The sequence below is a fragment of the Lycorma delicatula genome, chromosome 11 (assembly GCF_047948215.1).
Source record: "Lycorma delicatula isolate Av1 chromosome 11, ASM4794821v1, whole genome shotgun sequence".
NCBI classification, from domain to species: domain Eukaryota; kingdom Metazoa; phylum Arthropoda; class Insecta; order Hemiptera; family Fulgoridae; genus Lycorma; species Lycorma delicatula.
This window is the reverse complement of record NC_134465.1, coordinates 30,146,225-30,158,882: the sequence shown is the minus strand read 5'-3', so window position 1 is coordinate 30,158,882 and position 12,658 is coordinate 30,146,225. Positions and strand designations below refer to the sequence as shown.

Sequence of the window (12,658 nt, the reverse complement as noted above, 5' to 3'; positions counted from 1 at the left end):
AGAATCCCAAAACCATATTAGCCACATGGATCACCAACTTCACAAGGATAGGCAATCAGCTTACAACAGAGTTTACTGATGCTCTTGCAGGGTTGTAGAAGGAGACCCTTACTTTAAATCCAACGTTCCAACTTATTATGGTATAAATTTAAGTTGGAGAAAATTCCATTTTAAGATTTCAAAGTGGTTCAAGTAGCCTATTAGTATACTTACAATCATAGATAAAAAAAGGAAAAATCGTAGTGCGGGGTTTAATTTTTTATATTGTTGTAGGTTTTATTATTTTTTTTTTTTTTAGTATGTATAATTTTCAGCAGTGACAATTTGTTGGTGTTAAGTAAGTACATTATTATTAGGTCAATTTTTGTTTTTTTTTTTGTTTTTATGCAACAATCATTTGTAATTTCGTATACAATTATAATTCAATTTTTTATAATAAAATAAATTTCTCATCTACTGAACTCAGAATTATTATTTAAACAGGATAAACTAATTAGAAATGTGTATTATGATTTTGGTGAACCCTTGTGCTAAAATTATATGGTTTTTTTTTGCAGTTTAGGTTAATTCAGTAGACAAATTTTTCTCTTTTATCTGCTGTAATATAATTGTAAAATAATCAACTATGCCACACTAGATCAAGAATCCGCAGTCTTGCTATTTTTTTTACTTCTTCAATACTTAATTTTAATTCAGTTTCTTTGTCGTTTTCTAATCTTTTTTTTACATTTTCTAATACACTGTCTGAATTATTTTCTCGTGCACATATAACAAATGGAAATCCAAAATGTTCTTTATATCTGAAACAAATATTAAGTATTATTTTATCTTATAAATTAAATATTATATATATCCAAATTATTTTAAATTCATCTATTAAAATACAAGGTGTGGCTATTAAATAATGAGACAGAACAAGTTTTAAAAAACAATTGTTTTTATTATGTTAACTTTCACTCATAATTAGTTATAAGTGAATTAGTTTTTTACTCATTAGATTGTGTATAAATAAGTATTTGCAGAAGTTGTATAAGTTGTATAAAGAAATTTATGAAGTTGCCTCACCAGAATAATGTCTAACTCGAGCACCACATTAGTCTCAAATTCCTTGAGTAACTAAAAGAAATCACTGACTGAATGTTAGAAGCTATTGCAGGAGATTGTGGGAATAATGTGATACCACACGTTCAAATGTTTGAATGGCATAAACATTTTATTGAAGGTAGAAAATATTGTAAATCTGGACCCTGTCACAGCAGCAACCAAATACAATGTTGTTAAAATTAATAAAATTGTCTACAATCATTGCTGCTGATTAAGCATTTGAGTGATAGCAGAAATTCTTCATATTGTTAAGGAGACTATAAAAAAATTTGTTTAACAATTAATCAACATTATCTTGAGATTCTTGCCAAGCTGAGAACCGGTGAAAAAGATTGATCTTTGGTAGAACAATATTGGAGCGTTGTCTTCAAAAGAATGCTGCAACCCACAGTGTATCTTTAAAGCTGATGAGAAGATCCCAAAGTTTGGTTGTCCTTCTTATCAGATTTATTTTCATGTGATTTTTATCTTTAACTTTTTCTAAAGTTGAAATCCACATTGAAGGGTACCAATTTACAAACATTCAATGGGGTAAAGAAGAAAACGGCAAAGCTACTTGAGCAGATAACACCTAGTGACTTGAAGCAGTGCTTTGAACAATGAAAAATTCATAATCCACTAAAGAAGGGTGTGTTTAAGATGATAACAAGTAAGTTGTATAATTGCAATAATGTATCATATTTTTACAACGGCTTTAATGTTAAATAGCTGCTTATCGATGGATGATGCCTTTATTTGGTGAAAATCCATAATAACAAATATGTATAACTAATATATGTACACTCCCTATTGTTACTCTTTATCTTTATGTACTTTATCTCTACCAGTTTTATATATTTACCTTGTTTGTGTCTACTTTTAAGCTTTAGTATTCTGTACGTAACACCTGAGGAAGGTACTGTGTATCAAAACAGCTTTTTTTTTTTTTTTTTTTTTTTAATAAATCTTGTGAAAATTAAAAATATGTTTTGATTTTATCTGTTTTAATAACTGACACCTCTTATGTAGCTATAATATTTTTGTATCTATTTTATATAATTACTATTTACCTTAGGTTTCAATTAAATTTTTCTTGTATAATAATGATAAAAATATTCATTTCACAAAAAATTAACACTTTGAGAGTTGGCTGTTTTGTAAAAGTTGGTTTCAGGGAGTGGAAGTTTTTGATTTTTTTACCTATTTATGACATAAATCTTCCATTTAATGTGTACACACCTCTTTTCATAAAAAATAATTTTTCTACAATAAAATTATGAGTTAATTTGAATGTTATTATTATAGTTAAAATAAATTTAGCCATTCAATCGTTTCTAACCCTTGATGATTCCATTGATTTTTCCTGGCAGGTTGTTACGGATGGTTTGACTTTGCCTTCCCATTGTGGTTAATTGAAACCCAACCACCAAAGAACACTGGTATCCATGTATTAAATTCATATAAAATATGTATTATTAATAAGGTTTAATAAGTTATTATTTTATTCTTAATATGTACTTATCTAATTAAAGTTTTACAATAATATCCTTATTATTTACAAAAATAATTTTTGAATACTAATTTTTTTCAATTGTAAAAATATTTACAGACAAAATTAAAAACCCATCGAAACCCATTAATCCAACTCACTAAATCCACCAAAACTGAAACAAGTAGTAAAAATATAGTTCTTACTAGTAAAACATAAATATATGTTTTAATTGTAAAATTAAAAATGGTTTGAAGTATAAAAAATTTAATGAATCCACTTTTAATATAAAAAAATTATTATTAACGATAAAATTAAAGAATTGAAAATACGCTAAGAAAAAAATGATAAAGCAATTAAATAATACATGATAATTTATCATGTAATATTATAAATAAGTAAATAAAAAAGAAAAGACATAATATTTATTTTCAGTTGAATGGTACTCTTCAAAATATCTCAGAACAGACATATAAAGCGGTTTGATGAGTGCACAATTAAATAATGAAATACAAAAAAAAAGAATTGGTGAACATTTTTATACAAATATTTTTCTTTTTCTAACTTATAAAAATGTATGTTTGACTCTTCTAAAATGACTGGCTGAACTTTCACAAAAGACATAGATTTATATTTATAATAAGATTGATTTTTTTTAACTACATAAAAAAAAAATACTGTTTTATAAATTTAAAAAATGTATCTGTAATACAGAAAACTGACAAAAAGTGCACAAGATATATTAAATCACTCACATTTCTACACACCTCTGCTGTTGTAAAGCAATGCAAGAGTTGTACACTGTTCACAAAAGTGGGTTAAACATTATTATATAATTTTGAATGGTGTATTTTTAGTTCATTATCCAAAAAAGAAATATAAAAAATTATAGGAGCTGTAAGATAGAAGTTATCAAAAAGAACTACAAATTCTGTTTCTTTTTGAGCATGTAATGACTGATAATTATTTTTCTCATAAGATTATGCAATTTATAAGACTGAAATACATGGTTGTAATTGTTTAAAACAATTTTAAGTTCTTAGTCCAACCCTTTGTAGAAGACAGAAAGTTTCATAACTTTAGTCATAACTAATCTGTAACCTGTAATAAATATAATTTACTTTCCTTTGCAAGTACACAGTTTGTTTTCACTGGTTGTATTGTTTTGTTATTTTTATACTTAGAGAAAACCATGGGTAGTGTCTGTGACATCTTAAATGTAAATGTTTCTGCAGTACAATGTAATATAAAGTTACTCAAAAGTAGGAATGTAAAAGATCCAACTGTACAACAAAGGATAGCAGAAGAATGCATTAGATTGTCACTGTGAATAGAAGAATAGGAAATTTACACACAGAATGGTATTATAATAATAGTACAAGTGCCGAAGAAGTGGATGATGCTCAGGCCATTTTCATCAGAAGTGTTCAACTAGGATTTTCAAAATTGTCATTTAATACAACCCACTAATTGTTATTTTATGCAGGAGATACTACTTATTGGTAAACCATTTTACGGTAGTCAAAGAATGAAATCACCACTATCTCTTCTACTGTTCAAACAACTTTGATAAGAAATGAGGATGATTTCCAGACTGTGCTCACTTGTTTGGCTTAAGTATTATTATGGCAAAGCCAGGTTGCATAGCCAAAAATGATAAAATTGTGATAGGCTTCACCATGTTCTTTTACAGACGCAATAGCTTCTACTCATATCAATTTCTGATCAGGCATTAATGAACTTGGCTCATCTTGCACAATATTCACTTGTTATGCACAGTTGACTTTAAGATTGATAGTTGTACTTCTTACATAACTGACTGTATAGAATGACAACACAAAACTGCGGGATATGTGTAATTTGTTTGTTATCAATCCATGCACTGTTAAAATTGGTAATCTCCCAAACAATAATGTTAATTGTGTTAATCATGATCTCATTCCTGCAGTGTCTGTTGCCTGGATCACTATGCTTTGCGATTGAAACACAGGCCTCCCGAGATTATTTAAACCACTGAATATGGTGAATTGTGGAAGAAAGTCTTTGCCATATGCCTTCTGTAAGATTTTGTACACTAATGTGGTAGATTTTTGCAAGCAGATGAAAAATTTCATATTGGTGTTCATGAATCTATCTCCATTTTACATATCAATTGCCTATCATCATTCACGCATGCCTTGACCCATGTGTATCACTAGATAGTCTGTTCTCTCACTATAACTTGTTTCATTTAGTACGTTCATTGTGTGCTACAAAGTTACGATCTTACCTAGGATGAAAATATTTAAGTAATTTGAATTTTAAATTTAGATAAACTAATTTTTAAAAGGAAAAAGTATGAAACAAGTTACAGCAAATGTAAGTTGTAGGTTCATTTATATGTAAATATTTAATTACAAAATAATTAATATATTTACCTGTAGTTAAATTCCATTAATAATTCACGATCATTTTCAGTTAAGTTGTTCATTCCAGCGCCATCTTGTTCACGTGTAGATTCTGGTGTCATTTTCACATTTGATCCTAAGTCAGGATGTTGTTGTAACACTTTTTCTTGTTCTTAAATAAAATAAAATAGTTTTTTTACATTCTTAATTAGTTGAGATAAAAATTTAATTTTATGATAATTTTAAGATTATTTTAAACTATCCATGTTTATTTTTTTCTAAACAGATTATATTACTACATAAAAATATTACATAAGTTCAAAATGGAGAAGTTTGAAGAAGTCGAATAGAAGAAAATAAAAAAGAATTGAGATAGTGATAAATAAATGTCCTCTGATTTTAACTGATGTAATGAATATCTTGCATTAGAAACCATCACATAAATTACATCTTAAATATACCACAGTGAAGCTTAAGACCAGATATGTCACCCAAAAACTAGGAGAGAGCTAACATAGAGAGATATATAACATAGAGATTAGGATTACCATGGAGACAGATAAATTATATATATATCAACTTTATGAAAATTTTAAGGAGAGTATATTAAAATATTGCAATGAAAGATTAGCTTATATCAGTGCCCTTCTATCATCCTGGCAAGAGTTGCAACATGAGTACAGATAACAAAATGTCTCTACATCATTAGGTCGTAAAAGTTTAATACCAACGACGAAAAAAATGTTTCTTCAGATTGTTATTTAAGAACATTTTTGTTTTTCTTTGAATAGATCACCTTGGAACACTTTAGATCATTTATTTATTTGTGGTTTTCTTTTTTCTGTTTTTCTATCTGCCCAGCATCTTTTATTCTTTCTTTCCTTCATTCTTCAGGAAGCTCAGCTCTGTTGTTCTTGTATTTTAATACTTCTTAGAACCTTTGATTTTCATCTTTTAATATTCTCTTTAAAATTTCTCTTTCTCTTACAATTTCTTTATTTCTTTTAGGTCTTGTTTGACTTGTGTGAACAATTTACCTTTAGTTTTTCTTACTTTGGAAGAAATAAAAAATTTGTTTAGTCAATCTGCTGTTGTTCATTCGAAATAAATGGGAGTAAAACATCTAGAACATTTTATTTTTATATCAAAAACAAAATCTTCCATTCAGTTGTCTAGAAGGAACTTAGCATGAGATTATCAGAGAAACTTTCTCCATGAAAAAAAAAATCATTCATATCTATCTTACCCTTAGATAAAAATTAAAGTTTGAAAAAGTATTTTTGTATTAAATATAAATAGACAAAATTGAGAATGTTTTGTATCTTTTAAAAATGTTATTCAAGAGAGAATTTTATAAAATTGAATTTTTATAGCTATTTTTATAGACCTAAGCAGTGCTTCAAAATTGAAAAGTTTTATACTCGACTACTACGTATTTTATTGATGACTAAAGTTATAAAAATTTACTAGTAAGCTTAACTACATCAGAAAATACTAGTAAAAACACTGAATGTTTGATCCAATGGATGCAATTAATTCTGTTGTTTGAATATGGTTTTGAAAAATCGTTTTTAATTGTCTTATATTCGAAGATGAAAAAAATTTTATTTATTAATTTAATACATATGTGTATAAACATATTAAAAAACACACATTTTAAATGGCATACATTCTTTGGAAACATATTAAACAAAAAACCTTCTTTCAGAAAATTTAAATGCCACTCTATATCCAATGGCAACAAAATTCAGTGCTCTCAGCAGCAGTCTCTTCTTTCTTTTACTGTTTAGCTTCTGGTACTACCATAAAAGGTATTACTTCAGAGGATGAATGAGGATGATATGTAAGAATGTAAATGAAGTGTAGTCGTGCACAGTTTCAGGTTGACCATTCCTGAGATGTGTGGTTAATTGAAACCCAGCCACCAAAGAACACCAGTATCCACGATCTAGTATTCAGATCTGCCTTTATTAGGATTTGGACCTAAGAACTCTCAACTTCAAAATCAGCTGATTTGCAATGACAAGTTCACCATTAGACCAACCTGTTGGGTTACAGCAGTCTAAAGATAAAGCAGCAGTCTCTAAAGCCTACAGCAGCTAAAGTCTACAGCAGTCTCTAAAGCTAGCTCAGATAGAGGTAAGAGATAGTTTTTATTTTAAATAAAGTACTTTGTAATTGATTTTAAAAACTTAAAATTCAGAATTCTGTATTTGATTTTAGAAAGGAATGATATCAGTTTTTTCCTTTTTTAAAAAAAGACTTTTCTGGCCAAACATTCAGCATTTACATAAGGTATAACCCAAAGACCAAATTTTTATGTTTTTTTTTTTTTTTATGTTAATTACATTGTTTTTCAATAATTTTTAAATTATAGGGTCTTTTTTTAGTATCTTATAGATTTTTTTTGACAAAAAGATTAATTTGACATAAATTAAACGTTTTTTCTATTAATGTTTGCATCAATCTAAAATCAAGGGTCTATATATTTGCAAATAATTTACAGAAACTACATGTAATCAAGAAGGTTTGTAACCTCTTGATTAATTATTATTTGTGTGATTCATTTGTGCAAAATATATGTTTAAAAATAATCCTTGATCAAAAATTTATGATTAGGTTTTGAAAAGGGATACTCAAAAATCTTTCTCAGATTGGGAGCAACAGTTGTAAAATATTGCAAAATGACTGATCTACTAAATTAACTTTTATTGCTTTAATACCATTGCATATTAAAAAATTTATTTTTAATGTGCGATACAAGAGCTTTTTCATCAACTTGCGCAATGAGTTGGAAAACAATACAATGTATAATATTAATTAATACCACTTGTAAGTGTTGCCTATTGTATTAATTTTATGATAAGATACTGTTTAGAAAAATAGTAATGTTTTTAATTTAAATTAGTGATATCTAAACTGGTAGATATAATTTATCAGTTGATAGATTTATTTTTGTTTAGTAATACAATTAATTGTAAATGTTATTTACTACTTACAAAAATAATATGTTTTAGACATTCTTACCTTGAATTGAAAGTGTATCCAAGTATTTATTAAATAATTTTATAATATGTAATGCGTTTTTAAATGGTTTATTGTTAAAAACATATTTTGCTGCTTCTGTGTTTTGTTCTAACACATTTCCAAATAACCAAATGAATTGATCCAAGTCAAGCTGATTAACCTCTCCTATACTTAATAGACCAGAATATGACATTTTCTTTTTCTGTATAAACAAAAGTACATGGGATTTTTAAATATATTTTTAAAATGTGTACACAATATGGTAACAAGAAGTAAAGTCAAATTTTTTACTTGTTTTTATTTTGTTATGTGACAATAAATAACATTATCAGTAAAACATTATTTTCCCACATAATTGTTTTATCATTGAATTTTTTTTATAGTCATTCGATTTCTTTTTCTAATCCGTTTTGTGTCAACAATAGAGACTGTTTATATATACATTTATATGTATATTTATATTGATGGAATTTATAGACATTTTATAATTACTAGTATACTAATTTAAATACTATCAATCATACTATTTATATAATGTATTTATTTTTTTAAATTACAAAAAATTAACAGCAGCCAGATAAGTCAGTTACAGTTCACTAGTTGATCTTATCTGAATGACCACAACCTAGACAATGTGATTAACTGTATCTCTAAATGTAAAACTATCATTATTACAATCGAATACTGTAAAAGTTTTTTTTTTATATTCTTTAATAATCATTAATCTTGTTATAGTAATTTAAACTTAAATCTGCTCTTTCCAGAATAGTTGTACTTTAATGCTGTGTATATAGATTCAAATGAAATTAACCAACAGTTTTCTGCCACTTTCATGTTTATAATAATTTTCTTATTTAATTTTGTATGAAAAACTAATTATAATTTAGGAGTTGTACCACAACGCAATAGGCTCTTGAGCCATTAGACTTATTATTTAGCTATGAGACAGGAAACTGTAATTAGATTGGGCCACAGATAGTCTCTCCATCAGATCAAAATGAGGATGAATTAGATCTACCATCATTCCCAGCATGGACCAAACCTTAAAGAACTGAGAATGACAAATATTGGGATCAAGGCTATGAAAAAGGGATGCATGGTGTTAGAGGAAAATCTCTCTTCAGAATAATCACATTCTAAGATGAATAAACCTATCTGAAGGGAAATGCAAGTACCTGTACAGGTAGCAAGCATCTGTTCTCCATACAATCTTTTGGGAGACTGGCTACATTTACGCAGATGAAAGGAGCTCACTATATATTGACCAGCTTAAATATATTTCTTTTTCTCCAGAGTTCCATGAATTTTGTTCTGGAAGATCAGATGCATGGGTCCTAAAGGAATTAGAAGGATTCTCATGTGGCTTGTGAGGTATACAATTCTGCTCTAAACCATTCTCCAGGCTCTAAATGAAACAAAAAATGATAGCCCATATTTTACAATACCTTTAATCTAGTTCGTACATTCTCTTGGAGTAAATGGTATTTTTTTTATGTTTCCTTCCTTATATTATGTTGCATTTTATTTTTAAAAAAACTTAGAAAGTTAATTTATATGAAAATGTTAAGTTAAACGTAATCTTAAATTAAAATAATCAGTATATTAAAAATTATTATGAAGAGGTAATTTAAAATCAGTTTAAACTAAATTAGTTTTAATTGTTTATATGTAATGATCTACCGGAAAAAGAGTCTTTAGAAGTTTTGTGTGAAACATTTTTCCAAAATTCTTATCCAAGTTTCCTTCCAATTGGTAAATAAGTACAGGTGCAAGGAGGAGCAATGGGTAAATTAGCTTTTACAAATTAAATAACAATATAACTAAATATTAATTTTATAAAATTGTGAATTTTTTATCAATCCGTCTATTTTCTATGAATGATACTGGTGGTTTGACACCACTAAAACAGTATTTTAATAAACTTTCAAATTATTAATAAATATCTAGAGAATACCATTATCAGAAATCTTATTTCTGATTTTTAATATTCATGATGTACTATCTTTTATTGAAAAGTTAAAAAAAAAAATATGTAACACGAATATGGGGCTCTGAAAACCCACACGCAATTATTGAGAAACAACACGATTCGCCTAAAGTTAATGTTTGGTGTGGTGTGATGAAAAATCGCGTAATAGGGCCTTTCTTCTTTGCTGAAAAAACAATTAATGGAGTTGTGTATCTTGACATGTTAACCGATTATTGCTTTCCTCAGCCGGATGAACTCGAAAACATTCATCGACTTCATTTTCAACAAGATGGTGCTCCCCCGCACTTCAATGCATTGGTCACGGACGCTTTGAACGAAAAATTTGGAGATCGATAGATAGGCCGGCAAGGACCCATACTTTCGCCTACAAGGAGTTCAGACCTGACACCTTGTAACTTTTTCTTGTGGGGGTACATCAAAAGCATTGTTTATACACAAAAAATTTGCAAACTAAACCACTTAAAAAACAGGATTAATGAAGCAATGACAACCATTAACGAAGAAATGTTAACCAATGTTTGGAGAGAAGTTGAGTATTGTTTAGACATTTGTCGAGCGACTAAGAGTGCACATATTGAAATTTATTATGTAAAAAAATGTTTGAGACGACAAATTTGAAAAATAAAAAACATAAACTGTAAGTAATTCTGTTTTAATTTAAACCATGTTCAAAACCGCACCATTCTTTTACAATAACCCTGTACATACAGGAATTTAGAATATGAATGATTGTTAAAACAATAACCTTTGAAATTTTTCTAAAATAGTAGTTATTTCTTCATGTAAAGGAATTTCTTCAATGAACAAAAAAAATTTTTTGCGAGTCTTCTTTAAATTTCAACTTTTTTAAATGGTACCAGATTAAAAAAATAAATATCTACCAGTAACTTACTGAGCATAATTTATTTGTTTCTGACTTCAAAAGAAAATAAAAATATAAACAAGAATATTAAAAAAATTATAAATTTTTTTCGTTGAGATTTTGACATTGTTTTTATTAAATAATAATTCTACTTTAAAATGTTTAGTTTTAATTTTATTTAAAATAATGGGGTAGGTCTAAGAAAAATAATGTCCTATGAAAAAAAAAATATATATATATATATATATATAAAAGTCAAGGTAAGAAATCTGATTTGTATATTGATAAAAATAAGAAAATAATTTGATAGAAATGATGTTTCTATATTAATTTGTGTTTTTTAAATTTAAATTTACCTACTTCTTGTATAAGAAATATACTTCTTGTATATTTCTGTGTATTTGAATACTAGGATGACATCATTGTATGCTATAACAATTCATTGTAATGCAATAAACACAAAAGAATTTGTTTTGTTTAAAAAAGACTGTCAGTCAAGTTAAATAGAAGGAATTTGTTTTTAAACCACCCCAAACACTTTACAAAATAAAAATAAAAAATCATTGAAATCAGTACATTTAGTAAAATGTAATCTTTGATGCTACATAAAAAAAAACACATAGATCTAATGGAGAACAGTCTGTTTTGGAGATTAGTTAAAAATAACAAAGCTGCAGTATTTTTTCAGCAGGAAAATATTGATAAATTAAAGTTTTAAATAATTATTATTATTATTAATCTTAATTTTTTTTTTATGATGTAATATGAAAGTTGGTGATATTGTTCATATAATAAAAAAAAAAAAAAATATTAATATTTTCTTTCTGTTAAAAAGAAATAAGCTAAAATTATATATTGTTTTAATAATTAAAAAATTATATAATATAAATTTACTTACAATATCACTTTGTTGTTTAAAAACGGTGTGATTAAATAATAATAATAAATAAATCACTTAATAAGTATTGTCTGTATTCTCTCTATGAAAGATAAAGTGGAACTGTTTTAAAATATAAAAAAAAAATTATATCTAAAATAATTTGGTTCTCATCCATCATATAAATTTATAATGTAATGAAAATAAACTATTACAGCACATTATTTTGTATACTGTTTATTTCAATATATATATATATATTTCTTATCTTTTTAAACATACATTATCACATGCAATAATGAAACACTTCTTTAATATTATAATTTATTTTCTATTAAAAATTAATTAATTTTAATTTTTAAATAATTAATTGTAATTGTTATTTATTTTCATTTGTATAATTAATGTTTTTATACAGGTTTGTAGTTTCAAGAACACAGTTTTTAAAGATTATTATTTGTATAATTGATATTTATTTAATAATAATCTAATGTAAATGTTTAAAGATTATTTTGTAATAATAATCCATTTTAAGTAATGAATGTTTTAAGACATTGTTCATTTATTTAGTTAATTTTAATAAATTAATATTCTGTTTATTATTTTTTTAGCTATTACAATGTATTATGTAAGGGGGAAGAGTAAGTAGTTTTATTAATAAACAAATTTCCATAAGTTTTGTATTTCTCAATATTTTGAGCATCCTGAAGCTCAAGCATTACTAAGATCTCGAGCATAAATTCTACAGGTATGCTTGTTACTTGGCTTCAAATTCCAGGAATACAATAATGAATTTTTTCTAACCGCTTTTTTCGGTAAAGACAGCAAATATAATTTACTCTTTCTCAATAAAAGGAATAAATTTATAAATTTACTATCTATCCTAGTCTTTCTTAAGTTTGTCATGTGGAAGCAACTGAGGTTTAACAAATATTATCATACT

General features: G+C 26.6%; 1 protein-coding gene across 1 annotated transcript; it reads right to left on the bottom strand.

Moving 5' to 3' along the window:
- Nucleotides 1-267: 267 nt before the first annotated feature.
- On the bottom strand, nucleotides 268-11,894 carry LOC142332360 (2-oxo-4-hydroxy-4-carboxy-5-ureidoimidazoline decarboxylase-like). Its single transcript, XM_075378768.1, has 4 exons — nucleotides 11,737-11,894; nucleotides 7,987-8,188; nucleotides 4,990-5,131; nucleotides 268-800 (listed from the first exon to the last, which is right to left on the bottom strand). The coding sequence occupies exons 2-4, from the start codon at nucleotides 8,177-8,179 to the stop codon at nucleotides 620-622; spliced, it is 516 nt and encodes a 171-aa protein (XP_075234883.1). The 5' UTR covers nucleotides 8,180-8,188; nucleotides 11,737-11,894; the 3' UTR covers nucleotides 268-619.
- Nucleotides 11,895-12,658: the final 764 nt, after the last annotated feature.